Source organism: Pagrus pagrus, assembly GCF_965226575.1.
Source record: "Pagrus pagrus genome assembly, chromosome: 13".
Lineage (NCBI taxonomy): Eukaryota > Metazoa > Chordata > Actinopteri > Spariformes > Sparidae > Pagrus > Pagrus pagrus.
This window is the reverse complement of record NC_140197.1, coordinates 2,854,068-2,870,687: the sequence shown is the minus strand read 5'-3', so window position 1 is coordinate 2,870,687 and position 16,620 is coordinate 2,854,068. Positions and strand designations below refer to the sequence as shown.

At 43.8% G+C, this 16,620-nt stretch overlaps 2 protein-coding genes across 2 annotated transcripts; one reads left to right on the top strand and one right to left on the bottom strand.

Moving 5' to 3' along the window:
• Nucleotides 1-546: 546 nt before the first annotated feature.
• Nucleotides 547-3,536, bottom strand: timm29 (translocase of inner mitochondrial membrane 29). The gene is made up of 2 exons (XM_084370410.1): nt 3,334-3,536; nt 547-1,553 (listed from the first exon to the last, which is right to left on the bottom strand). The coding sequence occupies exons 1-2, from the start codon at nt 3,437-3,439 to the stop codon at nt 877-879; spliced, it is 783 nt and encodes a 260-aa protein (XP_084226536.1). The 5' UTR covers nt 3,440-3,536; the 3' UTR covers nt 547-876.
• Nucleotides 3,537-3,771: 235 nt separating this feature from the next.
• yipf2 (Yip1 domain family, member 2) lies at nt 3,772-11,552 on the top strand. The gene is made up of 9 exons (XM_084371644.1): nt 3,772-4,023; nt 4,226-4,291; nt 6,363-6,526; nt 6,619-6,699; nt 6,797-6,884; nt 9,151-9,267; nt 9,357-9,523; nt 9,885-10,067; nt 10,155-11,552. Exons 2-9 carry the CDS (start codon nt 4,261-4,263, stop codon nt 10,245-10,247), a joined length of 924 nt encoding a protein of 307 aa, XP_084227770.1. The 5' UTR covers nt 3,772-4,023; nt 4,226-4,260; the 3' UTR covers nt 10,248-11,552.
• The last annotated feature ends 5,068 nt before the right edge of the window (nt 11,553-16,620 follow it).

The window sequence follows — 16,620 nt, the reverse complement described above, 5'->3', positions numbered from 1 at the left end:
GATAGCTGTACTTGTTGATACAGTCACTGCTAGCTGCTACTAAATATAGCTGCCGTTAGCTAATTAGCTCACCTGTCAGTGTCATTACAGAAACCAAGGATTTGTTAAGACAGTGGTGCTGGACTCAGAAACTGTATGTGTTTGTGTGTGTGGGGGGCTAATAGCACAAAATAACAATTCCTACATAATGCTGCTTTAAGCAGAATTTCGAATTGATGGCTCTTACTTGTAATAGAGTATTTTACCATTTGTTAATTTACTGAAGTTAAGTGCTTCCACCTCTGTATTTGATCAAGTTTGAAATCTCTTGTTGTATATCTAAAAATACAGACATTCAACCTCGTTCAGATTTTTCAGAACATTGTGTAGAGCTAGGTGTGTCTGGTTGTGTCCTATCCTGGGGGAAATTCTGGCTCCAAAAAAACAAGATGGTGACCAACCATAATCTCAAACTTGAGGCTTCAAACCACCAGTCAACAAACCAACTGGTGACATCACAGTAGGTTTACACTTGAGATGAGTGAGATAAACCAACAGGGAGACATCTGGAGATAACTGACAGATTTATTGACCTGTGTTTGATGGCATAAATGATTTGCAATATTTTCTGTGAAAGAAAAAGCATGTTGGAATAAATTAAAACAGAACCCATTTTGAATGGCTGCTTATAGTGTGACGAGACAAAGAGTGTTTCCTGTTGCCTTGGCGGTTTGTGGGAGCAGTAAACAGTTTAGACAGTTTCAAGCTGAAATATGTAAGTTAAAAGTGGTTTGTCGAATCCAATGGTGCATGACAAATGAGACAAACTTCCCTGGTACAGTTTTGTAGTCAGCATGTGTTTGCCTGGCAGAGTGAAACGTCCGCTTCACACAGCTCTCATGCTTGAGTCTGTTCCTGATTCAGTGCTTCTACTGGGCTGTCTTCACTGACACTCTCCTGCTTTCTGTCCACTACGTTTGTGTCCTTCTCTTCGTCCTCCATGGTCAGAGCTAACCACGACTCTTTATGCAACCTCTCGCTCTTTTCCACCTCCTGAACACTGGGTGGTGATGTTGCCTGCATGTGGGCTGGCAGGTGCTTGAACTCTCCCTCGTTCACATCATAGTCCTTCATCTTTGAGTCCAGGATCCACCAGTGGCCAACGAAGCCCACGTCTAGAATCCGTTCAGGGAGCTCCCTCCAGGGCACTGACAGGTTGGAGCACTGGGCTTCGTACAGTGTGACGTCTGGGTTGTAGTCTGCGCGGTAAACCAGAGACAGAAGACCCAGGCTGATATGGCGGATCCGGCCATCATTCTGAAGCTTCACTAGGCTCTGCACATGGCCGTCGGAGGTGGCATTGCGGATCCACGGAGACAGCAGGCCCAGCTGGCCAGAGCAGTCGAGCAGGGCGGCTTCAAAGGATGACTGGTCAGGTTTGGTATAGGAACAGGCCCAGGCCCCGCCCAGCAGACTCAAATAGGCAGAGGCTTTGACAGGCCGCTCCCACGCACCAACAAATATCTCCTTACAGGCCTCTTTGTAGTCAGAGGCCAGGCCGCGACACCACACACCTGCAGACACAAGATAGGACACTTAGAGGCTGATCAGATCTGGTATTAACAACCTTAGTGATCCAGTCACAAGTGGACAGCTCCAAGTCGCCAAGTTCACACCTGGCATTAACATGTGTCTCGAGTGACAACTTGTGATCAGATCTCACTTACCTGCTATACATGGAAATAAACAAGTACATCACTGGAACAAAAGGATGCTGTTTTTTGTTTTTTTTTACAGAAGAAAGAAATATCTCTAACATTTGGATCTGGCTAATCATCCTAAGTCCTTCTTAAACTACTCGCTAGTTTCAAAGCAGAGATCTACTCAAACAGATTGCACCATTAAAACAAAAAAAACAGAATAATTTCAAGTGACAGGCCGCACTGGAAGTTGCGCCCATAATTCACGTGTGGTATCATGGGGGCTAGGAATAATGGTACGTTCCATCGCACTCAGAACTCGGGGGAGAGACCTCAGACACGGACGAGTGCAATGGAACAGTCATTGGAGTCCAAGTCAAAGTTGGAAACTCGAGCAACTCGAAATTAGCACAGAAGAAGCCCCTGCCACTTGTAAATTGTTTATGTGGCAGCATTTTGGGTACCTGGTGGAAACAATAAACGGTGACAGAGTGACAGAAAAGGACAGACAAGACACGAACAATATGTAAGCTTACATATTGTTCGTGTCTGTAAGAAAATAGTGCTATACACCACGGCTAACACGAGCACTATGCAAAGACATCCACAGAACCACCACAGCTCCCTACTAAAATCAACCACGCCTGTGAAGAAAACACTGAAAGGCCAGACAACACCTTTGCATCTGCCATTCAAACACCCGATTGCAGCGAGTGTCCATGTTTATACTGACTCGGAAATACCGATTTCCGACTTGCAATGGAACGCAGCATCAAGTGGGTCCAAGTGTGTTTACAGGTGTTGGGGAGTACTACTGCATGTATGAATAAAGACTTTCGTGGCTCCAGAGGAATCGGTATGTAATCTAATTAAGTGCCTCCAATGATGTGTCCGTGGCTAAGGGCACACTCACACTTGGCCCAGCTGATCCATACCATGCTGAAGCATGATTGTCCCTCCTCGCCCCCCTCTGACCTGCACTCACATTGCTCCAGCCGCAACCAGGCCTGAGCACAGTTACCTCTTGTACATACGTTTGACCCGTGATTGTGCTCGTGCATGAGCAACCGTTCCGTGCTGAGGCCTCTTCCAACCATGCCAGGGCCAAGAAAGTGTCACACGGTGTACCCATACTAGTCAAACTGGACTTTGGGGGTCAAATGTGCTTGGGCATGGCACGGATTGCCTAGTGTGAGTGTGCCCTAAGTTGCATTGTGGGTAATGATGGCTCCATGATTTGAAAAGCGATCAGAATGGATACAGCAAAAACATTTTTCTTCTTTTTCAACAATAAAGACTTTTCTCAACTTGTCAGTCACACTGACATTTTACCAATATGCAGTAAGAGCAACATTATAATACAGGAAACATATTAGTTAACATGATAAATCACCATGTACACCTAATGTTAGATAGAATTTGCATTTTACCATGATAGAGTAGGTATTTTTTTGGTAATTAAAATAAGTGACAACAACTCTCTCATTATGTTTCCCTTCTACAAACACCATATTACCAGTGAACTGAAGTGAACGGGACAGTAGGATAAACCGAAGTTTACCTACATGTGTTAAACCGAGCTAGTGGGGTCCCTGCAGCCTTGCCTGTGACACTAACTAGCTGACATGAATGAGTCGTGGGTTCAGTTCCTCACCAGCTTTACTCTTCTTTAGTCTTTCCCACCGGCTGCTTGGGGCCGGAGCTGCTACTGCTTCTGCCGCCGCGCAGAACATCCTCCTCACTACACGCAACGAAGCCATTTTAACAGATTTTATCCACTGCTACGGTCACCTTCACGCTGAAGAAACATCCCGCTTGTCAACGAGACAGCTCACATGGAGCCAAAATGGCGCCCGAGAGGTGACTCGCTTTTAATCTTCCGACAGAAGGCGCTACCTCGCAAACGTTCCGCTTGCTGTCATGAAAATACGTGTTTACTATGGAATTTTGATATGAATTGGAAATGCGTCAAATGTTTGGCGTTATTGTAAATGACACATATACGAGTTATATTTTAATAAAAAAGCCACCCTTAAAAAAAAAGAATATGGTTCACGTGACAGCTTTGTTTACGTGGTGACGTGTACCGGAAGACATGCCACTCGACTGGCTGCTAGCTGTCTCGTCACCTATGAGAGACAGGCGTTAGCGGTGTGTTCCCGTTTTTCTGTCAGCGTATTAAACCTACATCTGCCGCGTTGTCATCCATTTACGTTAGCTACCTTCACGTCTTCAAACAAATGAGAAACGAGAGCGCTGCTGTGCGTTTAGCCTAGCTAGTAGCTGTCGCAGCTCTGTGGCCACTGTCACGCCATCATCGTCAGGGACATCCTGCAGACGGCAGGTGGGTTTTAACCTGGTCACCATCCATATGTCAGAGAGCACAGTTCTGACCCGCCTTGGTCATGTTGAGAACTACGTGCGTGTCTGTATTATGTAACTGTATACTTGTTCTTTGTGTGTTAGCTTGCTGCCTGGTACATGAACACAGTTTGATGTGTACATGTACATGTGGACGTATCTGACCTCAGTGCTCATCTTCTCAGGTGTTGCATGAGGTTGCTGTTTGTCCGCTGAAGCAATGGCCAGTCCAAATGATCTACAGTTCCAAGGTAAAGACCGAGTCTTTCAGCTTGATGTCTCTGCTCTGTGCGTGTCGTTTCCCTCTCCCCACCTCCCCTTTGACTCCTCCAGGTGTCTGGGCTTCGCTTCTCTCCTTCCCTCTCAGATCTTACGCTCCATGTCTTGGTCTGTCATCCACAAAGGTCTGCTGTATCTGGATATAATGTTATCCATGATGAGGGTTGAAAGCTGAACAGTGGATCATGAAAAGAAAAATCCTTATGATGAATACTGAAAAATATATATAATTTATTTTTTTCCTTTGTTAATCAGTCCTTTAGAGCGACACTATTTAACAGAAAACAAATTAAAACCATATAGTTTGTAAGCAGATAAAAAATAGAATGATAATGAAACAATATAATAAATATGTATTGCACTAGTCTTGGTAAGAATAAGACCGTATATATAACTATAAACTACATCTTGTGCGCGCCGCCATCTCTGACTTTAGCAATAATGCTCTGAAGTGCATACTGCTGTGTTGTGGTGATGCAGTGTCAAAAGTGCCCAATCACCAGCAGATTAAAGGCAGAGGAGCGAGGAAACATAACATCAGGCGAATGAGAAGCACCTCAGACACAGTGACCTCCAGTGGCACAGGTGACCACGTGCTGTTGTTCCTAACAGCATGTGGAGTCTTTAAAAACAGTTATATCTAATATGCATTTGATAAGTTGACTGCTAAAGAGCAACTTTCTGAATTCAAGAAATGTGATCCTTTTTTTTAAACTGTATTTCTACTTGTCTTTTTGCCGAGATGTTCAGACAACATGTCTCCGAAAGAATCGCTGACCCAAAGAGTTTTGAAGACAGTCCCAGCTCAGCACTGCATCTCACACCACATAAAAATCATGTTACTTTAAAAAAAGCAAATAATATGACATTCTTCATCATTTTCTGACATTTTGTAGACCGAACATCTAATTGTTTAAAGCAACATTATGTCACTATTTCACCTTATAATAACAGCTCTAGAGTCATGTTGATGGTACAGTGTGATGTAACAGGGTGAATGGTGTCTCTGTCTTGTTTGTGCTCTGTGTAACTTCAGTGAGAGGGTAGGATCACAGCGTTACATACATGTTTACTTCAACATACAAGTTTTCAACACATTCTATATATATTTTGTTTCAATCAAGAAAATAATCAACAGATAAAAACTGATGAAAATAATTGTTAGTTGCAGCTCTTGTTGACTGCTGTTGACCTGTCAGCAGTTAAGATGACATTCACAGATGGCAGTGGCTGAGGTTACATTTTGTGCTGGCACATTAATGAGCTACTGGCTTGTGCCATCCCTGTAATCAGTTTGCAAGGCTGTTTAAATACAGAAGGGGTCGTTATAAAGCTGGCTAAAAGTCTCTTTTTTTATAACCTTCAAAGAAGATAATATTAAAGCTTGTATCATAGATGTGTATGATGAATCTGTGCTGTTTCAAAGATGGTGCAATGACGGACTGACTGACTTTAAACAGATCAGTTATTTTTTATAAGAAAGATTTGTTTTCCTGGCACAAAGGGGGAATCTGTGACAAGCCATACATCGGCGTTGGCTACCAACCAAATTGTTTGTCAGAATCGGCCGGGAATTTCACAACTGGTGCATCCCTACATTTCATATTAAGAACGTCATTCACGGTCCGACGATGCTGTTTGCACACCGTGAACACGCTTGTAGCTGAATCAGTAAACCTGTTCACCAGCTTTGTGATAGAGCTGTACAGGATCACTCAGTGAAGTAGGTTAGGGTTAGGCCTGGATTATCTACTGAGCGGACTTACACAGAGACAGCTGCGGACACCTCAGGCACGTAGTAGTTCTGTTTATACTACTCTCTGCAGTTAGCTTGCAGAAGGCGTTCCAGACGTACACACACACACACACACACACTCCCTGTGATAACACAATTGAAGTCATGCTGACATGGAAAATATACACTGGGCTTCAGTTGAACTATGCTGGTCCGGGTTCCTGGAGTAGAACTGGTTGTTATGTGTACACCCTGGTTGTAGCACCACTACTGGTGCTAACTCTGTATTCCTTGATGTTTGTCTGCAGAGTTTGCGGAAGCAGCAGAGCTGCTGTCTGTCGACCCAGGGGCCTCCACACTCAGCATGTCTGCCTCAAACACCACCACTGCAGCAGCAGCAGGAGGAGGAGGAGGAGAGGAGGTGAAACTAGACCTCTCAGAGGACGAGGAGGGTCAGGAGGAGAGCTCTGAGGTCTGTAAATGTGTCTGTACTGCCCTATGTCACCATGACACAGGTTAACCTGTTTTGAGTGGACAGCAGCTGACAGATGTCTGTGCTTCCAGCTGTTAGGAGGACAGAAAGCAAGCGGTGGCTTCTGGACTTTTGAGTACTATCAGTCTTTCTTCAACGTGGACACAGTGCAGGTATGAGACACTCAAGACAACAAGAATGTTTCTATTATAAATCAAATCTACATATTTTAACATGCTCTTTTGCCTGACACGCCATGATGGGATGCAGGTCCTGGACAGAGTGAAGGGGTCAGTGATGCCATTACCTGGAAGAAACTTTATCAAACACCACCTTAGGAGTAACCCAGATCTATATGGTAAGACGTGATAAGTGATTATATATTCTTCATTTTTTTTTATTCTTCATTTTTCTCTCTGTGTGTACATTTAATGTGATTTTAAAGTTAGACTGAATGGTTTCTGATGCTAGTGGAGAGTAAAACAACATGAAAGATGTTGAAGAAAGACTCTTCTTCTCAGTAAAACACATCTAGCAAAGACATGACTGCTGACCCTCTGCTGAATGAATGAATGAATGGGCCATTCTCTGTCAGTGTGAATGAAAGAAAGTGAATAGAGCGGTTTTGCAGCAGTGATTAAGGGAGGTTATCTGGGTATAACTGCAGTTCTGTAGTATGTACACCCCACTGTCACTGTCGGCCCCGTCACATATGAACTCTGGAAAATATCCAGAGAATGACATGGGGAAATAGTTCACACATGTTGGAAACACTCTGTATTGTTTGGGCGAGGCCTGGGTCAGGGCGCGTTGGAGGCGGGATACGACACAATACATACGCTGCAGAACCTCAGTGTGTACAGCACTCTTCATGCCTCCAGTTCACAGACACTTTCTCTGTCTTCGTCATCGTCTTGTAAAGCGACTCTCCTTCTTCACCCTGGGATATTTGATTCTTTCGGTCGTACACCAGTCGCATGATATACATGTCATCAACACACCCATTCGCTCTCTGTGAACTCATTCACTCACAATTATCTTCTCTAATCAAACATGTGGCTCCCCTTGACTGAGGACTAGGGAGCTGGCAGGGTAAGGTAATAAAGCAGACATTTGTGTTCACACATGCAGCTGCTCTGGGTAAACAGTGCATGTGTGAGAGGTTTATGTTGGGCTATTCAGACCTGTTATTAACATCCGTCCTGAGTGATCTGATCACAAGTGGACAGCTAGACTTTGACTCGGACTTTATCATCCCAAGGGGCAAATCTTTTTCACAGCGCCGTACTCGTCAGACAGACAATGCGTACAACAGACAGTTACCAGCTACTAGTAACGTCAATATACCCAATCTCCCTTCACAAGTTACATGTTTTTAGGAGTCGCTGAGTGAGAAAAACTCTCCTGCCTACTTAATACAATACATGAAGTTGTTTTTTTCAGTTAACCGTTTGTTCCAATGATGTTGATTTGCATATAGAGCGGAGAAGTTAGATCTGATCACAGTCAGACGCAGTTTAATGTCAGATGCGAACTGACGGACTGAGAGCTGATCACTAGTCAAATATGAACAGCCCTTTATCACAAAGTAAACATAGTGACTGTGACTCTGTTTGTAGTATTAGGCCTGTCTGTCTTGTCAAACCACTTGTTGAACTGTCAGCATAGTTTATTGAACAGACTTCAGGTATAACAGCATTTCGTGGTCGTACTCAGTTGTGTGACAGCATTAATAATAAGAAGCAGCTTTGTTTAAATGGAGCGATAGTCTTTAGAAGCATACACACATACTAAAAATCCCAGGGTCCAACAGGGATTCTTCCTGGGACAAGAGGGTGGAGAATGTAGTGAGTTCAGGACTGATGTAGGCTGGAGAGAGACTGTAAGAACAGAGAAACTGTTCTAGTTACAGCAGGTATTTGGTGCTAAAGGTCAGTTTGAAAAGGTACATTGGTAGGAAGTTAAGATTTAAAGGTTCTTCCAATAATAATTTTACAGCGCCATGGTTGTAGAATCAAATGTGAGTGGTAGTCCTTAAATACTGCAACTTTTAGCTGACACAGTCTCAGTTCAATACTTTAGCTTTTACATCGTCTACACAAGCAAACAAGACCATCAGCAAGATGAAGTTATGTTATGATGAATGGCATCAGGTGGGATTCTGATTTGTATGGTGAACCACTGAGGATGAAATTGAGGACTCTCACAGTCCTAAGAAAGAAGCTGCTCTGCAGTCTGGTGGTGCGGCACTAAGAGGGAATTCAGACCTGGTATTAACATCCGTTCTGAGGGATCCAATCACAAGTGGACAGCTTTACGCACATCAGTTCACATCTGGCATTAACCTGCATCTGAGTGGCCACCTGTGATCAGATGTCTCTCTCCTGCTTTGTGAATAAACACGTCCATCACTGGGACAAAGACATGTATGACATTTGCCAACTTTACATGAAGGCCCAAATAATCTGTTGTCAACAGTGTTTCACATCAGTTTATAAAATTTGTCCTCACTCAACAGCTCTTAAAATAATGTGATCTGTAAGGGAGTCTGGGGATATTACCATTACTTGTTCAATGGTCATTTAAAACTGTGTGTTTGTGTGTGTGTGTGTGTGTGTGTGTAGGTCCATTCTGGATCTGTGTCACGCTGGTTTTCTCGGTCGCCATCAGTGGGAACTTGTCCGTCTTCCTCAGTCACATGGGAAACCCTGCGTTCCACTACAGACCACAGTTCCACAGAGGTCAGTGCTTTGATAAACCACTTAGTTTGTCTCAGTTTTACTGAGTCGTGTCGACTCACGCTTTGTTTCTTTGTCCTGCTCTTTAACAGTGACGATAGCTGCGGTCGTCATCTTCTTGTATGCCTGGCTGGTGCCCATTGGTTTGTGGGGTTTCCTGACCTGGCGGCAAGGGACTGAGAGGCAGATTGGAGGCTATTCCTTCCTGGAGACTGTTTGCGTCTACGGCTACTCCCTCTTCATCTATATCCCCACCTCGGTGAGTCCATCTGCCTCCCCTGAGGTTTATTCATGGACGCAAGGGTCATAATAAGCTGTTATCTATTCTATTCTATATAAACAGTGATGAACAGATAGTAACCCCACCAACTGTAAACAGTGAATTTCTAATCCATGGAACTGTCACAGCACCTAGAAAAGCTGTTTCTCGCCTCGTGTGCTCAACGAGCAATCTTCATTCAAGTGACTGGGTGCCATCTTTGAGTCCATTGTCCAGCTTCTGTAATACATTGATGGAAAATCTTCCACTCATGTAGTGACGTCTATACTGTATGTGTACCTGTGGTGAGCAAAGGATCTGACCGACATCAGTAACTGACAGGTAACCCGCTCTTTTCCAGGTTTTGTGGATCATTCCATATGAGTGGTTGCGCTGGACACTGATCCTGGTTGCCATGCTGATCTCCGGTTCAGTCCTGGTGCTCACCTTCTGGCCCGTTGTCCGTGACGACACCAAGGTGATGGCCGTGGCTACAGTTGCAACGATAGTAGTTTTGCACACGCTGCTGGCTATCGGCTGTAAGGTAAGTGAGCCACGTACATGTAGCCTCGTGTCAGTCGCACACATTCAGCTTTGACCGAATCGTAATTTCTTTTCTCTTTTCTCTCAGATGTACTTCTTCCAGACTGCAGTCCATTCACCAATTCCAACAACTCCAACAGCCCCCCCAGCTGACATTACACTGGTCACCCAGACCCACTGACCAACAGGAGGGAGGATGAGTGCTGATTGAGGGACGGGATGTGAAGGAAGCGTCTGTTAGACTGGCTGCTGGAGGCAACGTTAATCATTGGTCCTCTGAAGAAGTACTGGGATAGCTGTGTGTGTGTGTGTGTGGGTGTGTGTGTGTGTGTGTGTGTGTGTGTGTGTGTGTGAGATTCATCCCGAGGTGGTTCTACTGTGACTGTAGCACTTTCTTCACTGCAATAATTGTACATTTCTACTGTGATGTTTTGGGATGTGGTGCATCTGAGGGTCTGGCATGGCTTCCTCAACACTGATTCCCCCCATTTCATCATCAAGGATTATACAACCCTCACCCAAGTTCAAAAGCAGAGGACATTAAGAATCATTGGAAGAGAAAACAACCATAACATTACTGAACTAAACGAAGCCATTCTGCTACCTGTCATTCCTTCTTACAAGACATCAGCTAGACAACAGATGAGCCCTTCAGCTCAGAGACAGAGGTCATGACATCCGGCTGTGGCAAAAGGTGCTCATCCGAGAGAGGGATGACAAAGTTTGCAAGATTGTGCGCCCCTGATTAAACATGAGCTCCCCCTAGTGGTATCACCATGAAAAACTTTTTTTGAAAATAAATTAGTGAATTTCACATTCATACGTTCTCGCGTTCACACGTCACCCATGATTAGTTCTGAGCTAAACTCAAACTGATGGGTGAGATGTTACTGTAAGTGGAGGTAGAATGAAAGGTTGAAAACACTACAAACGTGGCTACAAATGGGAGCGATTGGTAAGAGAATAGTGGAGCAGGAAGAGAATATATCCAGCAGCAACAAGTGCTGGTGGTTACTAAGCTGAAGAACCCACAGCACCTGCTAACGTTAGCAGCAAATAGCATAAAACAGTAAGCTGAGTAGAGTAGACCTTACATTACCATATCATAACGTTGCTTGCTCTCTCCCAGCAGCTGCAGCTTTCAGGAAAATGACGCACAATGTCAAATTTATTGACATATTTATGAGCAGCTCGCTTTGGCCGCAAATGTGGATAGGGAAGCCATCCCAGATGTTAGTGCGGGGTTATGAATGTGTTTCAAGATGGGAAAGGGACCCCTGCTGATGCACCACACCAGCACTCCCACCGTAACAAACATGAAGAGCTCAGCCTTTTAACTTTAAGACACAGAATGATTTCATTTACTTTAAATTGCATCTCTGATTTATTGTAAGTTGTGGGATAAGTTTATGTCTGCAGAACTATTTATTTCCTACTGTGATGCTGTTTGGGGATTTTTGTTAATAAACTTAAATCATCTTGCTCATTCTCGACTCACTCAGACCTGAAAGACTTGCAACAGACTGGAACCTCTCCTATGAAGTCCCATTATTTAACTTGGACCTGGGCACAAGGACTTGAGACTTGGCAAAACCTAAGTATGTCCCAACTTTATTTTGACTTGATGTGGTCTCAACTGAGACTTTACATGGACCTGTCAAACAGCTGTCAGTGCAGACATGTGACTCAAGACTCAATGGAGACGTTCAGCATCGTCATCTCTGAAGCTGATTGGCTGCAGTTTTCTTCAGATTTCTTCATCACTCTTAACTCAAAAGTCAGTCTAAGGCCTTTTGGTAATTAAGGTCAAAGCTCAACGTTTTCAACGCCTGGTCCTCTTTCATCTACAACAACTACACAAGAGCAGGCTTTGCTGACTCAATCAGTCTCATGAACATCATCCCACTACATCTGAGTCAGAGCCGAGCCCTCCCACTTTAAGAGAAAAAATAACTCAAGAGACAGCTACTGTATGACTGAGTGCTGCAGCTGCACTCTCAAATTAAACAGCCTGATCCAGCAGCAGAACGACTCTGGAGGGAGACTTGTTTGGTGCTCTGTGTTTTATTGCAGACTGCAGTAAAACGAGCTTTAATCGCTAACATGGGGTTGAGTCTTGAGAACTGATTCAAGATTTGAACCCAACTATTTCAAGTCTTGGAAGTCTTGGAACAGTCCAAAATACAAGGTTTAATGAAGAAATACTTTTCATTTCCAGACGCCTCACATTTAATCATATCTGCGCAGGGCTTGGTCTCAGCAATGTAGAAACATCTGAAACTAGATGGCACTCGGTAGAGCGCATACCCCCGCCAAGGCCAAAGAATAAGTAATTAATCTTTTTTCAAGCCTGATCCACCTAATCCAATCATCACAGAGAACCATTCTAAAAAACACATAGAGAAATGATTCTTCTTCCTACAGAAACTTAGGAAGGTTAAATCATGGAGCCAGAACAGAAAGCATCCTGACTGGAAACATCACAAACTAATGGTTCATCACGGCCCAGGACAGGACGGCTCTACAGCGGGTGATTAAAACCACCAGAACATCACTGGTACCATCTACAGAGCATCAGTGAAGTGAGATGTCTGCACAGAGCCCAGAGATACTAAAAGAGAACACCCACCCAGCCACAGTTTGTTCACCTTGCTGCCATCTGACAACAGATACAGAAGTATCTGCTGCCAGACTACAGAGCAGCTTCACTCATCGGGCTGTGAGACTCCTGAACTCATCAACACTGTTTTATGTATATATTTGTATTTATGTAGCATAAAGGAACTTAAACTTAATGTCATTTAGTACATTAGGTTTGTGAAATGAAAATTAAATAAATTAACCTTGATATCAAACTCCATAGCCCGGTGTCACTCTAAATTTGAAAGCAGCAATAAGTGGTTTACCATGATTTAAGTTCACTAGATCTAAAATCTGCATCAAATTGTGCTCACTCACAGATACCAGCCACCTAAAAAGGGTTTATTTCATCCAGATCCATGTATTATTATCTGAGAGATTCATGAAAATGTAAAAAAAAAAGAAAAGAAAAAAGTCTCATCTCACATTGTTAAAGAAAACATTCCTGGATCTGTCCCTTTATCTGGATCCTCACCAAAAGTAAATGGGGTCTATTCTGGGCTGAGGCCCATCCTCCACCCAAGTTTAGTGGAAATGTGCTCAGTAGTTTTTGTGTAATCTTGCTGACAAACCAACAAACAGACACCGGTGAAACATAATCTTGTTGGAGGTGACAAGTGCAGTGTCATTTTAATGGTAAGTAAGTGCAGTATTGAGGCCTTGTCTCGGCTGTCTTAAGACTTTATTGACTAGAGAGTTTGGTTTGACTTGTCTCGATCGGTTTGAGGTGCATCATGGACGTGTCTGAATTGACTTAATCATTTTGGTAAAAATGTATTAGTTTGTCCTGAAGGAAAAAAAACAGTCCAGTCCTACAGCAGGCAGAGGACAGCTTTAATGGGCCTGGATGGAACGTGTTAAAGGGTAATTCTTCCACCAGAGGCAGCTGCATGTCATCTGATAAACTGCCTCCAGTGATGTCACTCAGGGGGCTTTAGTGGTTTAATGAGAATTTCTCTGCCAGGAAACCTTTTGGTCACCTATCACCTAAAGGTTGGCCTTTAGGTGATATAGTATAAAACTGCTCAATTACACACCACTCAGTAAGTACTGCTGGACAATTGGATCTTCACTGTTAGTGTTTTAGTTTCCAGGTATTTAAAAGAACATTTCCAGTTTGCAGGCGCAGTAAGGTTAGCTTTAGGCAATTTTAGCAAAATCAAATGTCCTCTATTAAAATACTGAGTCAGTATTCACTCGTGGTTTCACACAGGATGGAGCAACGATCATCAAAAAGATGAAAATCATCTCCGTTTGAAGTTACAAGTGATGAGACACTCAATGTGAGCTGACGAGAACGAGCATCAGGCACACAGAGCTGTGGGTGACGCAGGACATAAGGCGACCAAGGTTTTTAGAGACTCCTGTCGCTCTGTCGTGAAGATGCATTGTGGGTAATGTAGACGCCAGGTTCTGAACAGGAAGTAGAATTTGTGTAATAAAAAGGTGATATCTCTGTTCTGCTGTATCGATTCTGATCAATTGTTCTGTCCATAATGAGTCCAACAGTGTTAGAGGATAGTACTGTTAGACCAGTGGACTGCTTTTTAACACCTGGCACCTACATTACCCACAATGCAACTGAGTGACATCACAGGAGGCACTTTATCAGATGACATGCGGCTTCCTCTGGAGCCACAGAGGGCTTTCTACTACTTTACACACACATGCGGCAGTCCTCCCCAACACCTGTAAACACAGTAGCGCGTAAAATTGGGGGAGTTGCCCTTTAAAAGTAAAGACACTGACATGTTAGCAGTGAGGTTATATGGATCGGGCCTTGATAGGCGTTCACCTTGACATGATATGAGCACAGGGATTCTGACAGTCAGCTCTCTGCAGGTTCACCGTCAGGTAAAGCTGCTTGGCCGGTTTGAGCTCACTCAGCAGAGCCGGGTAACCTCCTACATTTAGAGCTCCTGTACAAGTGACCACATTTCTGGTTACTCACTTATTCTGAGCACGAGAGAGAGTGAAAGCACACTGAAGCTGCTGTTCTCACATCTGCTTTTGTTACAGTGTTATTGCTGGACTGAAATAAATACCGTCCATGTTTCATTCACATGAGAGCTGTTAATGGCAGATACTAGTAAGTGACAGCTTGAGTGATCATCTTTAACACCTTCAGCTTCAACCATCAGCATCCATCCCAATATTTCTGCCAGCCGGCACTCACAGCTGTGAAATACAGCTTCCGACTCGTGACCTCCTCTGAGCCACCAAACAGTCCGGCCCTGTCCGCTGCGCTCTGAGGCTCAGTGTGACGGCGCTGATCAAATACTGATGCTGCTGGAACAGGCCGTTTAATTTGAGAGTGCAGCTGTAGCCCTCAGTCATACAGTAGCTGTCTCTGCTTTTTATCTTTTACAACTGAAGAGATGTTTATGGAATAATTATCCTTCACTACAAACACAAACAAAAACACTGCTGCTTCGAATGTTCATAAAGTGGATCTATAAAGTTTGATGTGGAGTGAAATCAAGTGTGTCGCCAATATCCCTTGCCTCAAGTATTGCCTAGAAAGTGGCGTACGCACATGACAAGCCCTTTTTTGTGCGTGTGCAAGCTTTATAAATGAGGCCCCAGGTGTGCAACAGTTGTCAGATGTAATGTAGCTGTAAATGATGAATGTGGATTGCGCTCAACAGAAGAACAGTGTTAACTGTTAACTTACTTTCTCCACTCCTATGTGGACTTTACCTGTTGCCGTACTGAATCACAGTATCAAAACTCCATCTGTAATAACTTTCTCTCTTTCCCCACCCATGCACTTAGCTTAGGCTGAGCAGACCTGAACCTGGAACTGAAAAACCCTGAGTTTCCTAAACTGAGGCTGAGTCAACTCGAGAGTTTAGATTGAAGCTCAGTTTGTTGAGCCCTGGTCCCTCACCACACGCACTGATCCTTTATTTCTATCATCTAAATCAACTCTGATTATAACTCTGATGACAGCTCTGTTGTACTCACTTCTGCCAGATTCTAGACTCCTCTGGTACATTTTTTTAGCTGCAGCCAAGACTGAAACACCTCAATTACTATTGGATGGATATGTACTTGTATGAACACCTGAACATCAGCAATCGGCCTGTTAGCATCGTCGATGTTGCCGTGCCATCATTAGCATTTAGGCCAAACAGTGCTGTGCCCGTGAGTACAGTCCCACACAGCTGCTGGCATGGCTGCAGACTCAAAGAATCAAGCAGAACCAGTCTTATCGCTACACCTTCACCTGTTAATTACCTGCAGTGGTAAAGAGACAATAGTGTCCTCAGGGTCTGGTCCCCATCCAGAGTGACACCTTTTTGAGTTCAACATGAAACCGTTTAAACTACTCAACAGTTCACGCCCAGAAATGCAATCATCAAAACAGCGTTGCAGCATTTTTAAAACGTAAAAACAACCCCCCCAAAAAACATGACATGGCTCCATACAGCGTGTCTGCTGTAATCCAAGTCTCCAGATGCCCGAGATCACAAACTGATCTGAAAAGATGTTATTTTCACCTTTTTTAAGCTGAAATCTTGACTAAAGCTGCTAAACTAAAAGTGTTAGCGTGCACCCTGTCTGAAGTGGAGCTCAACCACACATTCAGGGTGTATATAACCTCTTTTCAAATGGATTTGGGTTCTCCGGGCTTCTGGATTACAGTAAAAACTATTGTACCAGAGACTTAATATGAGCATATTTGGGGGAAAACGTGTTATTTTACAGCGCACATAGTTAAAGGTTAATAACTCCACCTCCAAGTCGCTTTGAATTAGTGTTGAGCAGCAGGAGAGAGAACACGCTCGCAAATCATGGTCATATGCATGATTGGCTGGGAAGCGGTCACATGAGACGTAGGATCCATATTTTGCCATCTTCAAGTCAGGAAATGCATTAAAATGAGACTTTGTAGACTAAAACCAACCACT